Source organism: Syzygium oleosum, unplaced genomic scaffold (genome assembly GCF_021117445.2).
Source record: "Syzygium oleosum isolate NSW1041296 unplaced genomic scaffold, Sole_v2.1 Sole_v2.47, whole genome shotgun sequence".
In the NCBI taxonomy this organism is placed as follows: domain Eukaryota; kingdom Viridiplantae; phylum Streptophyta; class Magnoliopsida; order Myrtales; family Myrtaceae; genus Syzygium; species Syzygium oleosum.
Genome location: NW_026607531.1, coordinates 1957512 through 1978382, shown reverse-complemented (window position 1 = coordinate 1978382; position 20871 = coordinate 1957512). Strand labels below are relative to the sequence as shown.

Genomic DNA, 20871 nt, shown 5'->3' with positions numbered 1-20871 from the left:
AAAAGGGTATAATAAAGAGGTCAGGTCGGATATGATTAATTGATCTGGGCCGAGTGTTATAAGATTGAGAGATATGGATCAGATAAAGATAAACAATGGGCCGACCGAAATTGGTATTGAATCTGGACAAAATTTGATAAGTTGGCTATATTTAGATTGGGCCCAGAGTGATCCGAAAATCAGACCCAACCTGGACCTCTGTGGTCCGAGCAAGACCCACAGTCAGACTGGCCATTTAGACTGGGTTCCCCTGACCCGGTCCGAAGTCTCTTTTTCAATAATAAAAAATAAGAATAAAAAAATTCAGAAAATTCAGGAAAATATAAAAATGTGGGAAAAGCTAAAAAAAAATTAAAATTCATTTAGTTTAGGGCTTTTAAGAAACATTTTGGGCTTAAACAAAATTTGATTCAAAATTGAATAAACCTTTGGAGCTTTACCATAGGGATTTTTTTATTGCTTTTTCTTTTAGAGACGATGCTAGGTTGCTGTTTGTGCACTTTTATTTCGATTTTACTTTATTGCACACTTTCAATACATTGATTGTGGTTTTTCCTTTTTTAGAATGGTTAGGTTAAATCTAGGATTTCAATGAACACAAACATGGCATGGACACCTAGTGGATGAAAACTTTTGGACTCATAATTGCATGCAACCACCAATGGATTTAGAGATGTAAATGGAGAGAAAAGATCTTCAGCTTGCTCCTAAAGATTTCCATAGGCAGTCTCAACCTCATGCAACGTACTAAAGGCCCTCTGTAAATTGCCCAGCTAGGGAAGAGCATATGTACGAAGCTGGACTAGGTGTATTCTGTTGCCGTAAAGACCGTCGCACGATTGCCCAAGAAGCATCTAGGAGAGTAGAACTAAATGTTCTTCCAGCAATTCCAAGTGTCGATAAAACCAGCCCTTCATCCATGGAAAGATGAACAGGAGGCCTTGCCATCTCGCCTCTAGCAATCCATTTCACCATAAATTCCAATGCATAAAATGCTAATTTGCTATTGTCATCTTGCATCGCAATTTCAACAATGTAGTTGCATACACTCCACGGTGGACAAAGAGCAATATTTTGATCCATTGCCTAAGAACATTGGCATGAACAAAGTCACAAATGGAAAGGACAAACCAAGAAATGCACATATATAAGTGTAGAACTTCAAGGATCAGGACCGAACATGTTAATGGCATACCTTGCACCTCTCAATTATCAACACCAATGTGTCCAACTTGCCTTTCTTAACACAACTTTGTATACATTCAGAGAATACTTCCATCAACAACATATAGCCAGATTTCAGAGTTAGATCTACATATTTCAAGGCAACATTTATTTGATCTGCCAAAAGGAGCAAGTGAGTATGGGAACCTCACAACAGTGGATGATCAGATATCTGGTCATGATGATGAATCTTCAAAGCAAATAAACAAACAAAGTGAGGCAAGAGCAACGGTGAAGGAAATTTTCCAGAATGTGACTCAGCGGGGATCCAAGTACCCTAATTATTGTGATCTTTTAAATTTATTTGTTCTACTCTTTCACTGGCCTGATGAACCCTGACTGTGTCACATTTTGAAATTTTCCAAATGTTGATCAACCTTGTCAAACCAAAATTCAACATATTAATCTCTAAAAATCTACTTAGTTTAATGGATGTAAAGATAACATATTATGCTCTTGATGCGAAAGGGGAAATTATTATTGCTAGTTGTGAGTGCTCATGAGCAAAAGTTCTTACTGAATGAATATTTTCAGAGTCGGCTCACAAAACTCTATAGTTTTTGTTTAGATGCAAAATGATACTAGTTTCTATAGCACAAATAGCAAAAAAGCTAGTTGGTTGTTCTTTAAAAATGTGGACATAATGAAACCAATTGATTACACTAAGCTTATAAATGCAATCTTCTCGAATTGGAGTTACGTTGATGAAGTAGTTACAATGTCTATTTACATGTGTTCAACTTCTGTAATTGCAGTGTCCACTAATTGAGATTTAAGTTAGTATTTGGATGTAATGTAGGGTAACACTTATAGAGAACGAAAAGCACTAGCTTTGACTCTTGATGATACCGAGACAATTGTGACCAAACTCCATCAGATGATGAACATTCAAGTTGGCATCATCATAGCTGTTATGTGGCTCCTTATTCTAGGATTTGCCATGAAAATGTTTCTACTTCTCATAAGCTCCCAATTGCTACTTGTGGTATTCATATTTGGAAACTCCTTCAAGATGACATTTGAAGCGATTATTTTCTTGTTTGTGATGCATCCATTTGACGTGGGCGATCGTTATGAAGTCGATGGGGTCCACATACACAAGCGAATAGAGCTTTGTGCTTTCAACGGATGTTCAAAATATATGTTTCTAAACCATGATGCAGTGTGTTTCAGATGACGGTGGTAGAGATGATTATTTTAACGACTATTTACCTGAGATACGATAACCAGAAAATGATAATTCCAAACATGGTTTTTGCTACTAAGGCCATCAGTTACTACTATCGAAGTCCTGATATGGGAGATGTAGTTGAATTCCAAACATTGTTCTTGTTATTCTCTATTTCATCGTGGCAATCTTCTCAATTGGTTTAGATATATGCACACAGAATTCAATTGCATCTTCCATATTATGACTTTGATAGTAGTTACTGATGGCCTTGGTAGCAATAACAATGTTCGGAATTATTATCTTTCTGGTTGTCATATCTTAGGAAAACAGTCATTAAGATGTTCATCTCTTCTACCACCATTTGAAACACAGTGCATCATGTTTAAAAAAATATATTTTGAACATCTGTTGAAAGCACAGAGCTTTATTCACTTGTGTACCTGGACCCCATTGACTTTACAATGATGGTCTACGTCAAATGGATGCATCACTAACAAGAAAATAATCGCTTCAAATGTCATCTTGTAGGAGCTTCCAAATATGGAAAGCACAAGCAGCCATTGGGAGCTTATTAGAAGCAGAAACTTTGTCGTGGCAATTCCTAGTATAACGAGCCATATAATGGCTATGAGTATGCCAACTAGAATATTCACCATCCGATGGAGTTTGTTCACAACTGCCTTAGTACCATCCATGCATCAAAGTTAGTGCTCTTAGTTCTTTGAAAGCAGAACTTGCAGTACATCCAAATGGAAACTTACAACTCAATTAGTGGACACTGCAACTATAGAAGTTCAACACAATTAGATAGACATTGTAATCGAGTAACTCCAATTCAAGAAGATTGCATTTATAAGCCTCGTGCAATAAATTGGTTTCATTATATCAACATTTTTTAAAAAGCGCAAACTAGTTTTTTGCTATTTGAGCAATAGAAAATGGTCTTATTTTGCATCTAAATTAAAACTAGAGAGTGCTTTGACCCAACTTTGAAAATATTAATTCAATAAGAAGTTTTGCTCATGAGCACTCATAACTAGCAATAATTATTCATCCTTTCACATCAAGAGCAGGATCTATTACCTTAACAGCCACTAAACTAACTAGATTTCTAGAGATTAATCTGTTGAACTTTGGTTCGACAAGTTAGACTAATATATGTTAAATCTATAACAACTGGCGCCTTCTAAGGTTTTATTTTATACGATAAAAAGTTATCTTGCTTAATACTTTTGGTGAGACATTGAACAAATTGCTGCATTTTCATTGAACCTTAAATGACCATTTAAATGCAATCCTAGACACAAAGGCTGAGAGGTTCCCATTGTGGCGAATTGGATACTTTTAGGCTGGTCGGTTGTCAAGGACCACAGATGAGGTCACAATTAGTTATCTCTTAATTGTATATCAACATCCCATGATTTACCTCAGAATTACATTGTTATTCATTCCTTCTTCTTATACACGACCTCGTTTAACTTCTACCAACCTTTCAATCAAGTGCTAAAAGAGTCAAGACAACAACGTTAGATACTTTCTATGATCTATTACCACCCAGCTCTTAAGGATGATTTGCTAATTTTCTGGCTCTCAGATACTCTTTCAAGTAGACTCGTTGTCTTAACAGCCTCATCTTCTGGCATAAATCGCATCAAGTCCTCTAGGCATATGTGCCCGACATGAAACAGCAAGTCAAAAGACCGATAAAAAACTAGACTAGTGACTAAGAAGTTTATAGAGCTGATAGAGATACAAAGAGAACATAAATGGAAAGACACGGCATGGATTAATGGAGAATGGGTAGTTTTGAATTTTAGCAGAGCAGACTATTCAGCTCCGAAAATAATTTTACAAAATGATGCCAAAATTGATTGATAAGATAAAGTTCGGGGCTTCTTCTCGAATAGTTTGGCCTACTGTAATATAAAGGCTTAATATGGCCAAGACGATGACACGGTTAGGGATCATTAGGACAAGGAAAGAGTAGAACAAAAAAATTTAAAAGATCACAATAATGAGGCGCATCTGGATCCCTGCTAAGTCACATCTTGGAAAATTTTCTTCGCCATACCTCTCACCTCACTTTCGCTATTTTTTTGCTTCGAAGATTCATCATCATCACCGGATATCTACTCATCTAGTGTCGTGAGGTTCCCATACCGCACCAAATTCATTAGCCCCTTCATGTTCCAGACAGATACATTCTTGTGACTCAGTTTATGCAAGTGATCGATTATGATCCCCTCTTCCCCCTTGTCCTTTCCTCTAGGACTCTTCTGTACTCTTTAGCTAACTATCACTCTCCTACTACCTTTCTCCGGCAATTAAGCCGCATTAAGGTCAAGACCCACTGAAAGAGCTCAATGAGACAAGTGATTTTTTATAATGCGAGGACAAATAAATGGCACTGTGCCCCCGACATGCTTCGGAGACGGCATTTCTTTGGTTCATGTGTCATAAACAACTGCTTGTACGTAGTTGGTGGTGAGAACGAGGGTGTTCATCGTAGGTTCTTCAAGCCTAGAAACTGTACACTAAACTCAGTTCCTTGGTTATGTATTTTCGGAAATTTCTTGCCTCGGCAATATGGAACTGCATCCAGATGAGGCCAAAAGCTTGTCAAAATCGGATTTGAAGAAGTTAAATGGATGCGCACTCCAAATTAAAGCTCAAATGTCCCACTTTAGAGTCGCTGATGCACCTAGGGGACCAGTGGAACCGTTATGCAACTAGACGAACCGATGGGCTCGAAGTCAACGATCTCGGATTGAGCTCAAATTTGATCGATTGAAGCGAAACGGCGTGCTGATCAATACTCACAGCCATGACTAACGATAGATTTTCGCGATTCGGGGTCGTTTAGATGGGTTTTTATTTATTTTTAGTATTTTTTATGGGTTAATTTAGTAAAGGGCAGTTTCGTAATTTTACGTTTTGATGTTTACTAATCCTAGTAGGGTTAAGTTTGGGGATATATAAGCTTGTTTTAGGGTTTTGTTTAATCAAACTTTGGATATTTTGATTTGATAATCATACTTGGAGGACGAATTGTTCTTCTGTTGAATTTTCTTGTTCAGTCAATCTTTCTTTCGCGTTTCGGCATCAATTGGTATTAGAGCACAGGTTGCTTGAATCAATGGCTAAATAGAATCGCGGTCATGGATGGCGGGCTCGTGGTGGCCGGGGGCGTGGAGGCATTCCTGAAGCAGACGACCAACCACGTCTAAGAGATTTGTGAGACGTGGAAATTGAAGAACAGAGAAGATGAATCTAGGATTTGGAGCGACAACTTGCAGAGGCGAGGTTGGGCGTTCAATCCGAAGAAGAAGCAGAATTTGAGGATCCATCCGATGATGAAGAGGAGGACGTAAACCCTTTCGAGGTTCCGAACCAGAGGCGCAATCGAGGAGTATGACCTAGAAATCAGCGTTCTTCGCAAATTTTCGGGATGAAGATCAAGATTCCCGAGTTTAATGGTAAGGCTCATCCTGATGAGTTTATTGATTGGTTACATACAGCAGAGAGGATCTTTGATATTAACGATCTGACTGAAGAGCAGAAAGTTAAATTAGTGGCTATTAGGCTACGAAAACATGCCTCGATATGGTGGGAGCATGTGAAAAGGCAGCGTGCTAGAGAGGGGAAATCAAAAGTAAACCACTGGGATAAGATGAAGAAATTGTTGCAAAAGAAATTTTTACCTACTCATTATAAGCAGGAGGCATTTATTGAGTATCACAACACTAAGCAGCGAGATTTAACGGTCGAGCAGTATACCGAGGAGTTTGATCGTTTGCGGATGCATTGTGATGTGGTTGAGGAAGACGAGCAAACAATTGCTCGATATTTGGCAGGCTTGCGGTATGAAATTTCTAATGTTGTCCAATTACAGCAATGTTGGACCTATGAGGATGTGTGCAGGTTGGCCTTGAAGGTGGAAGGTCAGTGTAAAAGGATGAACGTGAATTCCAAATTTCAGAATCGTTGGTCAGGCAAAGAATCCCGAGGAAAAGTGGGAACATCTGCAGCAAATTTGACACTAGTCGCAGTTAAGGATGCGAGTTCTAAACCTGCATCCAAGGAGGGGCAGAGTAGTACTGGAACTAGCAGGGGAGGAACTGCAGCCAAGCGATATTTCAAGTGTCAGGGATTCGGGCATTTTGCTGCTGATTGTCCAAACCGACAGATTGTGACGCTTGTTGATAATCCAGTCTTTGATGAAGGTCCAGTTTATGAGGAATCTGAAGGCGAAGAAGAGAATGCGGATGCGGAACATGAAGGGATTATCTATGCTGATTCTGGTGAGTCCCTAGTTGTTAGAAGAATATTAAATGTTGTTGTAGCGGATGATGAATCGTGGCTTAGACATAATATTTTTCATACTAAGTACACTAGTAGAGGAAAAGTATGCAGCATGATAATAGATGACGGGAGTTGCGAGAATGTGGTGTCCACGACTATGGTGGAAAAGTTGGGGTTGAAAACAGAACATCATCCTCAACCATACAAACTGTCGTGGCTTAGAAAAGGGAACGAGGTGAATGTGAGCAAAAGGTGTCTTGTGCAATTTTCGATTGGAAAAAATTACATCGATGAGGTGTGGTGTGATGTAGTCCCAATGGATGCTTGCCATATTTTATTGGGGAGGCCGTGGCAGTTTGACAGAAAGACATAGCATGATGGTTTCAGAAATACCTATACCTTCAAGAAGGATGGCCGAACCATTATCCTAGGTCCTTCAGATTTGAGAAAGGAAGTGAAGAATAATCTGCTGTCAGGTTAGAATTTCAAGAAGAGGTAGTGAACGCGCCTGGGCTTTTTGCCATTGTAGTGATGGAGCGGAATTCTGACAGTCCTGAAATTCCTACCCAAATTCTGCCCTTACTTGAGGAGTTTGCTGATATCGTACCGGAAGAGATGCCACCTGGGTTGCCGCCCATGAGAGACATTTCAACATTGTATTGACTTTATTTCGGGAGCTGTTATTCCTCATAAGGCAGCTTACAGAATGAGTCCTAAGGAACATGAGGAATTGCAGAGACAAGTGCAGGAGCTGTTAGAGAAAGGCGCAATTCGAGAGAGCATGAGTCCCTGTGCAGTGCCGGCCTTACTGATTCCTAAGAAAGATGGGTCGTGGAGGATGTACATAGATAGCAGAGCTGTTAACAAAATTACAATCAAGTATCGATTCCCTATTCCACGATTTGATGATTTGATTGATCAGTTACATGGGGCGGTTATCTTTTCGAAGATAGACTTGAGGAGTGGTTATCATCATATTAGGATGCGACCTGGAGATGAGTGGAAGATGGCGTTTAAGACTAGAGATGGTTTGTATGAGTGGATGGTGATGCCTTTTGGGTTGTCTAACGTGCTGAGCACTTTTATGCGGCTGATGAATCAGGTTTTTTGTCCTTTTATTGACCAATTTGTTGTCATTTATTTCGATGATATTTTGGTTTTTAGTACTTTGATTGAGCAACACGTGCAGCACTTGAGAAGAGTATTTGAGACATTGAGGGAGCATAAATTATATGTTAATACCAAAAAATGTCACTTTTTAACTGATCATGTAACCTTTTTGTGTTATATTGTGTCAAAGGAAGGCATTCAGATGGATCCAATTAAGGTCGAAGCCATTACGAATTAGGGGGTTCCGAAGAATATTCATGAGGTATGTAGCTTTCATGGGCTAGCGTCCTTTTATAGGAGGTTTATTCGAGATTTTAGCACTATTATTGCGCCTCTTACGGATTGTCTGAAGGGAGATAGATTTGTATGGGCTAAAGAGGCAGACGTTGCGTTTCAGTTGTTGAAGAAAAAAGTGATTGAAGCCCTAGTTTTAGTGCTTCCAGATTTTGGTGAGGTTTTCGAGGTGCATTGTGATGCCTGAGGCGTTAGTGTTGGGGGTGTCCTGAGCCAGAAAAATAAACCTATGGTGTTCTACAGTGAGAAGTTGAATGAAGCGAAGAGAAGATATTCGACTTATGACAAGGAGTTTTACGCCATTGTGAGGAGCTTAGAGCATTGGAAGCACTATTTTATCTCGAAAGAATTTATTTTGTATTCTGACCATGAAGCCTTGAAGTACATTAATGGGCAGCATAAGTTGAATGCTAGGCATGCAAAGTGGGTGGAGTTCCTTCAGGTTTTTAGTTTTGCCATTAAACATACGGCAGGAGCGCTGAATAAAGTAGCAGATGCATTGAGCAGAAGACATTCTCTACTGTCTACGATGCAAGCGAGAGTTTTGGGCTTTGATTCTTTTAAGGATTTGTATGCTGATGATCCTTCTTTTGGAGATATTTGGAGGAAGTGCAAAATAGGGTCCTTTCAACAGTTTCTGGTTGTGGAGGGTTTTCTTTTCAAAGGCAATAGGCTGTGTGTGATATTCCGAATTTCGACCCATTTTTGGGATTTATAAAATGTGTAATTCGTCAGTGTGCTTATAGTAAAAATCTCGCCCGAGAACTGATTACTCCCGGTTATTATTTTTAAAATTGAGATTTCGCTAGAATTGCACTCGATCGAATTTGGCCGTTATTTAGAGCCCAAACTTTGGTGTCGAATTTGTTAGAGTTCCGGGACGAATTTAATTGGACGGTGTCGATATTATTGTGGCTAGCCTCGATATTGCCCGGAATATGTGAAAAGTGGATTTTTCACTGGGTGCGGATTTGGACTAGTAGACCTCCCTCGGGGTAGTTTGATATAATTAACTTGGCCTTTGTCCCTTATTATATTCCAGGATTAATTTGGACCGTAGGATCGTTTTCAGGTTTGAATTTCGGCTGTTGGGTCGTGATCGAGTGCTTTGACTTTTGTTTCCTCTCTCTCTCTCTCTCTCCTCTGCGCGCGCGTCTTCTCCCCCACCAGCTACGCACATCCCCTCCCCCTGCATGTCAGACCCCACCCCATGCAACTCTCTCTCTCTCTCTTCCCTTTTTCTTTTCTTTTCTCATTTTCTTTCTTCTTCTTCCTCGGTCGTCTTCTTCCTCCCGCGACTGGTTCTGCTCCGCTTCGGTCCTGCTCGTCCGACTGCCGCTCGACCGTCGCTGTCTACCTGGCGCCGCCGCCCCGCCAACCGCCACACCGTCGCCACCACGAGCCCCCCTCACTCTCCTTCTCCTTCCCTGTTTCCTTCGTCGGGCCGAGCCTGCCCTTGCCCATCTCGGCTCACTGCCGCGTCCGACGTGGCCAGGCTCCGCCGGGCCGCCGGCCAGTTCGTCCGGCCTTGCCCCCATCGCCCGCTACGCCGTCATGCCGCCTCCGGCCGCCGTGCGACCATTCCTTCCCCCTGTTTCTCTCCTTCCCAGCCTCTTTCCTGTTTCGGCTCCCCGACTCCACCGCCTCCGCGCGCCGCCGTCCCGGCTGCCGCCGCTGTTCCGTTTGCCACCACCTAGCCCCCAGCGACCCTTGCCAGCCACCAGCAGTCGCCGTGCTCTCCTGGACAGCCTGGGCCACCCTAGCTCAGACTTGGCCGGATTGTCCCGGCCATGGCCGAGCCTCTGCCGTCCAGCCGCCGTCGCTGTCGCCGTGTCGCCCAACCAGCCAGCCGGCCAGCTCGCCGGCCAGCCAGCCGAGCGTGTTCCGGGCCGTGGCCGAGCGTGCCCGGGCCGTGGCCAAGTCGCCCAAGTCGTGGCCGAGCCGTTGCCCACGTGTCCCAATCACGCACCTGCTCGCCCGGCCATTTGCCAGTCGCCTAGCCCGTTGCCCAGCTGTGCCCAGCCGTGTGCCCAGTTGTGGCTAAGTCGCCGGGCCGTGTGTCGAGCCGTGGCCGAGCCCCGCGCCTGTTGCGCCCTCGCCCGTGCCTAACCGGCACTGTTCACCTGGGCTATTTTAGGCCTGAGCCGACTTTTCCCGGGCCAAAACCTAGTAAGTGACTTTCTAAACCCTACCTAGTACTTTGGGTATTTTATAGACTTGTTTAGGGTTTAGAACGGTTAGGGCACGGTTTAATTTAATTATATTGTTATATAATTGTGTTAGTTGGATTGGATGAAATTATATGCATGTTTGGGATGTTCGTATGTGGCCGACTGAATGTCGAGTTTGTGGGTCGGTGTGGCATGTCGTGAATTGGATTGAATTGTGAATATGGATCGCTTGGTGTGGCGTGTCGTGAATTGGATTGAATTGTGAATATGGATCACTTGGTGGAATTGGCGTGAAATTGATTGAATTGAATGGCGTGTGTATGCCTGTCGGTTACAAGCCCGGATTGATCAAAGGGCTACGGACTTGGGACGTGTTGACGCAGGTTTATGTAAAGGCATGAATGGCCGGTGTGCCAAATGGAAAGTCGGACTTGGGACGTGTTGACGGCGGTCCGTGTAAAGGCATGAATGGCTGGTGTGCCAAATGGAAAGTCGAACTTGGGACGTGTTGACGGCGGTCCGTGTAAAGGCATGAATGGCCGGTGTGCCAAATGGAAAGTCGGACTTGGGACGTGTTGACGGCGGTCCGTGTGAAGGCATGAATGGCCGATGTGCCAAATGGATTCGGGCTTGAGACGTGTTGACGGTGGCCCGTTAAAGGTGTGTTGGACCAGGACGTGTTTACTTCGGTCATTGGAATTGAGCCCGGATTGATCGGAGGGCTACGGACTTGGGACGTGTTGACGGCGGTCCGTGTGAAAGCATGAATGGCCGGTGTGCCAAATGGGCCTGAGGCGCAGTGGCGCGGGCAGTGAGAATGGACCTGAGGCGTAGTGGCGCGGGTCGTGAGAAAGAATTTCGGCCATGCATGCGATTTGAGCGTGATTGAATTGACTGGTTGAGCGTGTGATTGAATTGGCTAGTTGGATGTATGGTTGAGTTAATTGGATGGAATGAGTGCAAGTGTGGTTGGTGTTTGAGCGATTGTGATTTGTTATTGAATTACTATTATTACATTATCACGTTGTGACTAACGTGCAGAGTTGGCATGGGCTTGATGACGAGGTAAGTACAATGATGCGAATTTTATATGTTATGGGGTAGATTGCATGTACGACTTGTCTGGGTACGCTTTGGCCTACGTGGGGTATAGGGGGTTACTTATTGAGACTCGTTCTCACGGTTATTATATAACCATTTCAGATCCGCGACCATGAGTGATTGGAGACGCTGCAAGGGCATCTCGGAGATTGAGGACGGGTCAAGTACCTGGTATTTTGAGTTTCCCTTTTGTAGAGGAGTTAAGTTTGCGAACCATTGCATCTTTCGAGGAATGTGGGTATGTTGTTGTGGCCTAGCTTGGGGATTGTCTTTTTGTGGTCGTCGTATGTATCTGCCAAGTGTAGGAATTACAATTATTGTTTCGTGCTATTGCTACCCCTTGTCACTATTAATTGTCTGGGTTGTTTCTATTTGTTTCCGCGCGTGCCTAAGCTCTGATGTTTGGGTTGGGTCGGCGACGTGCCTGGGATGTCACATTCAATGATCGACCATCGAGGGATGATCACGCGCTCGTAGGGTGCGGGGCGTGACACCCCGATTGATTTGGTATCAGAGCAAGGTCAGCTCGATCCAAGTTGGTCGAAACCTGGAGTGATAAGGAGCGATGACTTTGGGGTAGCCAGTTAGGGAGACTCGTGTGTCATGCGTACCCCAGACTGTTTGTTTGTGATTGCTGAGTGATTTTTATGCAATAATGTGTGAAGTGCAGATGCGTCTGGACTTGAGGTAAGTGCACAAAACTTGTTAGTTGTGAACGAGTGTTGTTGGTGACTTGCTGCCTCCTTTGTGAATTGTGGTTATGATTTGGTGTCATGGATGATTGGCTGCCTACTAAGTGAATTATTGTTGTGAATCACTGCCTAGGGCTTTAGACTGGTATAGTTGGCCTAGGTCTCTAATTCCTGAGTGGAATTATAGCAAGTAAGTGAGTGGTGTGACCCTGTGAGTTTGAGCAGTCGAGGTCGAGGTCGTGTAGGTTCACAAGCTGGAGTTGCAGAGGATCCCAGAGTGGATGGAATTCTAAGGGCACGCGAGGAAGTTGGAATTTTAATGGGAATGTTGGGAATCAAGGTCAAGGGCAAGTTAATGCAGTCAGACAGATGCGTTAGTTGGTTGGAAAATTTTTGAAGTTAAACCTGCAAGGTTCGATGGGAAGAGGTGACCCTGAGGCTACATTACTTTGGATAGAGGACTTAGAAAAAGGCTTTTGAGGTATTCGGGTGCACTGATGAGGAGAAAGTGAACCTGGCTATATATCAACTCCGAGGAAATGCAGATGATTGGTAAGAAGACCCCCAAAGTAGAATAATTCGAAGGACATAATTCCAAGCTGGGGTGTCGTTGTCGAGGCCTTCAATGAGAAGTATATTCAGAGAGTGCGTGGGGATAGAAAATGACATAGTTTCTTTAGCTTCGCTAAAATCGGATGTCAGTCGATCAGTACGAGGTCGAGTTTGTAAGGTTGCCTAAGTACGCACCAAGGATGGTCAAGGATCATGCGGATAGGATAAGGAGGTTTCGGGATGGATTGGAATCGGAATTCCACAATCAGTTAATACTTTTGAATCTCAAGGGATTACAATGAGTTGTATGAGAGAGCTCGATGGTTGACATGGATATGAGTGAAAGGGCTGCCGCTTCGGGATTGCGGTACGCGCCGGCTAGGGACAATAGGAACTTTGGAAAGAAGCCTATGATAGAGAATCGGAGATTTGTCCCTCTAGTAAGAAAGAACTTTGGGAAGCCGAATTACCACTCCAACGTCGCATGTCGGTCTTATGGAAAGAGGCATAGGAATGGCCATTGCCAAGGTAGAAGTGAAGCATGTCGTGGATGTGGACAGTAAGGTCACCGAGTGAGAAATTGTTGAACCGACAGATTAGGTCACTAATGCAATCGCAGCGACCGCAGGTAGGACATTAAGCGAGAGCTGCCCCGCAGATTAATCAGAATCGACTAAGGACGTAAGGAAAAGTATATGTTATGGCTGAGAAGGAAGCGGATGATGCGCCTTGAAAGTCTAGATGTGTTATGAGATGATATTAGGTGCAATAGGAGATGATTTTGAAATTATCGCTTGAGTGGTCATGTAAGACTTATAATCGATTTTATGGTAAATAGGCACAATCGGTTTAAGGATTTATGGATTACTGATGGCATTTTTGGACGGGTTTGAAAGGATGAGTTATCGCTTGGAAATTTCGAATTTTGTAAAGAGCAGGAGTGATTTACTTTGGGAGATCGCCGGATTGAAATTGGATGGATTGAGCTTTATCATTGAGGTGTAGAAAGATAATTACTTTGTGGTTGACTAGTTGGTTGAGGAACCAAGGCTAAAGGACATAGCCGTGGTGTGCAATTTTCTCGATGTCTTTCCTCAGGAATTGCTGGGACTGCCACCTGATAGAGAAGTGGAGTTCGTGATTGAGTTAGCCCTAGGGACGAAACCAATTTCGAAAGCGCCCTATAGGATGTCGCTGTCAGAATTGAAGGAATTGAAGGTTCAAATGCAGGAGTTATTGGATAAAGGTTTTATTCATCCGAGTGCGTCTCCATAGGGAGCGCCAGTGCTATTCGTGAGGAAAAAGGATGGATCATTGAGATTGTGCATTGGCTACAGACAACTGAACCAGGTGACCATTAAGAATAAGTAACCGTTGCCAAGGATTGATGACCTATTTGATTAGTTACAAGGGGCGTCAGTATTTTCTAAGATCGATTTGAGGACTGGCTATCACCAATTGAGGATCAAGAAGGAGCACGTGCCGAAGTCGGCATTTAGGATGAGATATGGACACTATGACTTTACGGTGATGCCGTTTGGACTGATGAACGCTCCTGTAGCCTTTATGGATTTAATGAATCGGGTATTCAAGGAATTTTTAGATCAGTTTGTGATTGTATTCATAGACGATATTCTGGTGTATTCGAAGAGTCCCGCCGAGCATGAGGTACATTTGGAAAAGGTTCTACGGACCTTAAGGGAACATGCACTCTACGCTAAGTTCAGTAAGTGCGAATTCTGGCTTCATCGAGTGGCGTTCTTAGGACATGGGATACCCGGGAGAGGAATTGCAGTGGACCCGATAAAGATTAAGGCCGTCACAAATTAGTCGAGACCGATAACAGTAATCGAGGTTCGGAGCTTCTTGGGTCTAGCAGGTTATTATAGACGCTTTGTGGAAAGGTTTTCGGCATTAGCGACGCCGTTGACGCGGTTATTAAAGAAGGAGACGAGGTTTGAATGGATGGATAAGTGCAAAAGGAGCTTCCAAGAATTAAAACAGAGGTTGACGACCGCGCCAGTGTTGACAATTCTGTCGGGTCCGGGAGGATATGAGATTTACAGTGACGCATTGTTAAGAGGATTGGGATGCATGCTAATACAACACAGAAGAGTAGTGGCATGCGCATCGCGGCAATTGAGGCAACATGAATAGAATTATCCGACGCATGACTTAGAATTGGTCGCGATTATTTTCACTCTTAAGATTTGGAGACACTACTTGTGTAGGGAGAAATTTCAGATTAATACGGACCATCAAAGTTTAAGGTACTTGTTCACCCAGAAGGAACTGAACATGAGACAGCGTCGTTAGATGGAACTCTTTAAGGACTACGACTGCGAGATTATGTATCATCCTGGAAAAGCTAATAGAGTAGCGGATGCTCTGAGTCGGAAATCAAGCATTGCATACATGATGGTCAAGGAGTGGACTCTATTGGAGGGAGTTCGAGATTCGGAATTTAATTTTGAAGTGAGTCATGTCTCGAGTCTGCTTGCAGCATTGAGGATTGAACCGGAAATACAGACTAAGATTAAGGCTTCACAATCGACGGACTCAAAGATTTAGAAGATTTTGGGTATGGAGGTCACAAGAAGGAAATCAGATTGTCAGATATCCGAGGATGGGATTCTGAAGTTCCATGGTCGGTTATATGTACCTAGTGATACAGAACTGAGGGAAGAGATTTTTTCAAAAGCACACCGTAGCAATTACAGTATTCACCCGGGTAGTACGAAAATGTGTCAGAACCTATGGCAACATTATTGGTGGAACGGCATGAAAGTGGATGTAGCCAAGCACGTGGTCAAGCACACCGTAGCAATTACAGTATTCACCCGGGTAGTACGAAAATGTGTTAGAACCTGCGGCAACATTATTAGTGGAACGGCATGAAAGTGGACGTAGCCAAGCACGTGGCCAAGTGTTTAACATGTCAGCAAGTGAAGGCGCAACATTGCAAGCCGAGTGGAATGTTGCAGCCAATGGAAATCCCTAAATGGAAAATGAGAGCATATCACGATGGACTTTGTTATGGGACTACTGAGAAGTTCGAGGGGCCATGATTCAATTTGGGTTATAGTAGATCGATTGACAAAATCGGCACATTTTCTGGCAATGCGAAAGGACTTCGCGTTAGAAAGGTATGCAAAACTGTACGGACAACAGATAGTTCGTCTACATGGAGTGCTAGTGACGATCACCTCGGACTGTGATCCTAAGTTTACTGCCGCCTTTCGAAAAAGTCTTCATTCGGCATTAGGAACGAAGTTACGGTTTAGCACGACCTATCATCCCCAAACGGATGGCCAGTCTCAAAGGACGATTCAGACTTTGGGAGACTTGCTGCGAGCGTGTGAATTTGATTTTAAAGGTAGTTGGGAGGAACAGTTGCATTTGGTTGAATTTGCCTACAACCATAGCTACTAGAAGAGTATCAGAATGGCACCATTTGAAGCACTTTATGGCAGAGCTGAAGGAGTCCTCAGAGTGTTAGAGAGGATTGGGAATATGTTGGAAAGGCAGGCTCAAGAACGAGAGAATGCGATTGCCCTAGCTGCTGAGGCTGCAGCTGTTGTAGCTAATGACAATGTTGGTAATGGGAATGGGAATCGACAGATGCATCAGATAGTGGAACAATTTCTGAAGTTGAAACCACCTAAGTTTGAAGGAGTAGGAGATCCGGAGGCTGCATCTAAATGGGTTGAGGAGTTCGAAAAGGCTTTCGCGTTATTGGGGTGTACGGAAGCAGAGAAAGTGACGCTGGTAGTGTACCAGCTGCAGGGAAATGCGAGCGACTGGTGGAGAGCCACGCAAGGCCGAGTGTTCCCAGTAGGCGTGGATCAGAATTGGACAGCCATCATTCAGGCTTTTAATGAGAAGTATTTCTCGGTAAGTGCCCGAGAAAGAAAAATGACTGCTTTTCTTAGGTTGCAGCAGAACCAAATGACGGTGGATCAATATGAGGCAGAATTTGCCAAGCTGCCTAAGTTCGCGCCGAGAATGGTAGAACATCCTGAGGATAAGGCGCGAAGGTTTCGGGATGGATTGAGGGCCGATATTCGCAGCCAAATGTTACTGGTAAATTTGAGGACATATGAAGAATTGTATGAGAGGGCTCAGATTATTGAACAGGATATGACGGATAGGGCCATTGCGTTTGGATCACAGTATACCTCAGACGGGGATGATCGTCAGCAAGGGAAAAGGCCGATGATGGAAAACCGACGTTTTATCCCTCCGGCAAGAAGGAGTATTGGGAAATCGGCACATCCGTCTAACTCAGCCTGTAGGCATTGTGGGAGACAGCATGGGAGTGGTCCCTGCCCAAGTGTAACTGGGGGATGCTTTGGGTGTGGTGGAATGGGACACCACATAAGGAATTGTCCGAATATTGAGGTTCGACCACCCCCGTCAGTGCAGACACCTCGGATTGGGAATCCGACTAGTGCAGCCCCGCCGGCTAGTTTGAATAGGCCGCCGGCACAAGGACGAATGTACGCCCTGACATGGAAGGGCATTGAGAATATGCCAGGCGAAAGTACAGGTATGGGTTCTCTGTGTGATTATATTGCATATGTTTTATTGATTCGGGGGCGTCGCACTCGTTTGTGTCTGCTTGATTTGTTAAATTGGCTGGATTGAAACTGTTTTTAGAAGTGCAAGTGTGTGTGACTGCATTGTTAATGAATAAGATATGCATGTTGTTGGGATGTTCAGGCTGTCAAATGGTTTTTGGTAGTGTAGAATGTGGGATAGATTTGGCCGTTGTGACTATGGATGATTTTGACATGATTGTGGATTGGGATTGGTTAGTTAAACAGAATGCTGTAATGGAATATAGCATTATGGTGATTAAGTTTAGTCTGGCTGGACACCCTAAATTTGAAGTTATAAGGAGTCGAGGAAGAATCTCGATAGTTGCGCCGTTGACGAGATTCAAGGAAGAGATTTTAACGGATGGCCAGTTTGAAAGGACTATATAGATTTTAGAGGATATGTTGAGAGTATGTATATTGGGTTTTGGGGCAAATGGGAAGGAACAAGTTTTAACGAATAAGACGGTCCCGTTGGTCGAAGATGTTTAGGAGTGTTACGGAACAGAAAGTACCACTTGGGAGAAAGGAGTAATAAGACATCATTACCCCCATCTGTTTGGATAGCAGGTATAGTTGTAAATTTCGTCCTCGAAATTTTTATTAGGGGGGAAGAATTGTAACATTCTGAATTTTCGATCCTTTTCCCGAGATTTAGGAAATGAATATTGATCAATGCACTATAGTGAGATCTCACCTGGAACAGCGCATTCTCGGGATGCTAACCTTAAGGGTAAGGCCATTATGGGATTGAGTTCGCACGACCAAAGAACTCGACCTTGGTTCGACCATAGATCATGAGGATTGACGAGGGAATGTTTTGGGCCAACAGAGAGCGATCTATTTGATTGATCGTGTCCGAAGGGAACTAGCGACAGACCCTCGCAATTACATGACAATCGAGGTCGCCTTAGTTCGAGCAAACTTAAACGTGATTTGACTTAGTGTCGGTCACGGGTCGAGAGCGCGTAATCCTAATGAGCCACCTGTTAGCCAGCGATAAGCTAAAGTCTCGATTGTTCGATTCTAGTCATTTCTTGGAATTCGGGCCCGGGAATCGATAATTTTGAAAGTGATAATTTTGAGCGGCCGATGACGTTTTTGGCTTGGCCAACCTTGGGGCTACCCATTTCTGCAAAAAAATGAATTTCGGTTCGGGACCGGAAAAATTACGATTTTGCCCCTCTGGACTCCGACGTCGATTTTCGAGACCATATGAGATTATTTTTCGTGGCCGATGCCATTTTAGGGTGGCCACGCATAATTGGAGTGTGTACGGTTGAAAAATGGAATTTCGGCCCGGAAGTGAAAAATGACCGTTTTGCCCTTGGGACCGCGAACGAATTTTTAAGGACTAGATTAAGTCGGGGGACTGAGAAATACCCAGTGTGGCCGAAAATTGAAGGACCAGAATGTCCCTCACCTTTTTGGATAATTACAAGAATGCCCTCTGACTTTTTAGGCAAGAACAATCGTGGGCCGTCGGATTTTGGATGAGATTGAATCGTGGCTGTTAGATTGGAGGGTAGTGAGAAGGGCATTTTGGTAATTTCCGGGGTGAATTATTGGGGGTAGATTTATTTATTCTTTTTCTCTTTCTCTCTCTCTCTCTCTTTTCTCACGATCACCTTCTCTCTCCTCACCATTTCCCCCCGATCGGTTTCTCTCTCTCTCTCCCTTCCCCCGTGCGTGAACCCCACCTTGGCTGGCCACCAGCTCGCCTGCGCCGGTCGCCGTCCAGCTCAGCCGCCCGCCGCTGCTCCTCCTCTTTTCCGGCCAAGCATCATCACCGCCCGTCTCCCTCTCTCCCTCTGTTTTACTGTTCCGATCAGCCCTAGCCGACGCCGAGCCACCCCTGGCCGTTCTCCCTTGTCTTGTACATCACCATCGCCACCCTCAGTCGCCCGATCGCCGCTTGCCACCCACCCGTCTGCAGCCTCGCCGCCATTCGCCCGCCTGGTCGCCGGCGCCACTGCTGCTGCTTCTGTTCCGGCCGTCCCAGCCTCTATTCAGCCCTGTTTGTCATGCCTTTTCGGGGTAAGTGACACTCCCAAACCCTCCCTAGGACCTCGGGTATTGTTGGACAGGTTTAGGTCTCGGTTTGGGTAGTTTAGGGGCTGTTTAAGGCATGTGCAAGGGGGCTGGATAACAGACTGTTGTGGACTGATTCGGTGATTGATTATGTGTGGTTTAGTAGGCCCGGATGAGGCTGAAGTGTGGTGGACCGACTAAGGGCTGAATTGCTTGATGATTGGTAGAATTATGCTTTGAATGGATTCGTACATATAATTGTGTGATTAGTGATTGTTGGCTGGTTTTGAGTGTCCATTGGACTGAAAATGTGTGACCATGTGTGCCATGTGTGTGGCCGTGAGGTATGGTGATGTGATCGCGTATTGAGGTTGCGTGTTAAATGTGTATGGTCGTGTGGTGTTCGTGTGACGAGAATGTATATTTATAGAGTGTGTGTGAGGCGTGAGGTTGCGTATGACTGTGGGTGTGGTTGGCCATGTGTATGTGTGGTTTGAGTGGAACGAGAATACAGAAATGTAGGATCGGTTGGAAAGGATCCGTCCTGAGGCGTGTTCGTTTACGCGGGACGATGCCGTCCCTGATGAGGTGACGATGCCCGGCTCGATGGGGTGACGATGCCTGACGTGGTCAGAAGACGATTGGCCTGATGAGTTTTACGCGGGCGCGGTAGAAGGAAAGTTGAGTGTAGGATTCCGTCCTGAGGCGTGTTCGTTTACGCGGGACGATGCCGTTCCTGACAAGGTGACGATGCCCGACCCGACGGGGTGTCGATGCCTAACGAGGTCAGAAGACCGTTGGCCTGATGCGTTTTACGCGGGCGCGGTAGTGGTGGAAAAGTTGAGAATGAGCGGGAATTGGCTTGAGGTGCGAGGTTTGCGAAAGTGATGCGTGGTGTGAGTCAGTGTGCGAGTGTGTTTGTCTCGAGTGCTGTGGTGCTCGATTATGGAGTAAAATACTGCGAGGCACGGTATGGGACGTGTCCAAGTAGGTTTTGCTTTATAATCGAGGTACGCGTGCGACTGTGATTTATTGTTGTGGTGTATTGGCTGTGTTATTGTCTAACGTGCAGGGACGTGTATGATGGATTCCAGGTAGGGTCGTGTGTGGTTGTTAGTTTGATTGATTGTCGTGTGTTATGCGTGTTTTCGTCTGACAGTACGTGAGTGCCTACGTGGGGTTTGGGGTTGTACACTTATTGAGATTCGTCTCATGGTTGTATAACCACCACTTTCAGACCCCCAGCCGTACACCCAGGGAGCATGCCTCCTCTTTTTGAAGTTTGAAGAGCCGCCCATGGTGTCCAGTGGAGCTGCAGGTGATCCTCCGGAGCAGAAGCCAGAAGATTCAGGAGCAGAATGGAAGAGGGCGACCATCAGCTTTCCCTAGGGTATTCTAGGGGTTGTTTAAACTAGGCTGACCGATAGTGAAGTTAGGTTAGCCAAACCACCTGATCTTTTGTTATGTTGATGGACGTGGATGCTTGTTTGTTAAGCTGTATGATTATGATGTTTGTATGTTTGATGTTATGGCATAGTATATAAATGAATGTTGTTGTTATTTGACTGTCTGGTTGAGCTACCCTATTGTCGTCTTTTTAGTCAGGGGTTTTGTATTTCGCTTCC

General features: G+C 44.5%; 1 protein-coding gene and 1 pseudogene across 1 annotated transcript; both read right to left on the bottom strand.

Annotated features, from left to right (window-relative positions):
* Positions 1–432: 432 nt before the first annotated feature.
* On the bottom strand, positions 433–1610 carry LOC130136677 (pentatricopeptide repeat-containing protein At1g26460, mitochondrial-like). Its single transcript, XM_056306782.1, has 2 exons — positions 1196–1610; positions 433–1086 (listed from the first exon to the last, which is right to left on the bottom strand). Exons 1-2 carry the CDS (start codon positions 1286–1288, stop codon positions 748–750), a joined length of 432 nt encoding a protein of 143 aa, XP_056162757.1. The 5' UTR covers positions 1289–1610; the 3' UTR covers positions 433–747.
* Positions 1611–2494: 884 nt separating this feature from the next.
* LOC130136646 (mechanosensitive ion channel protein 6-like) overlaps positions 2495–20871 on the bottom strand; it is a 28724-nt pseudogene continuing 10347 nt past the window's right edge.

What these genes read in the sequence shown, in the direction of transcription:
- LOC130136677 (XM_056306782.1), bottom strand. Translation starts at nt 1,288, where the DNA reads ATGTTGTTGATGGAAGTATTCTCTGAATGTATACAAAGTTGTGTTAAG. An exon ending in TGATAATTGAGAGGTGCAAG is followed by an intron (nt 1,087 to 1,195) that starts GTATGCCATTAA and finishes CAATGTTCTTAG; the next exon opens with GCAATGGATCAAAATATTGC.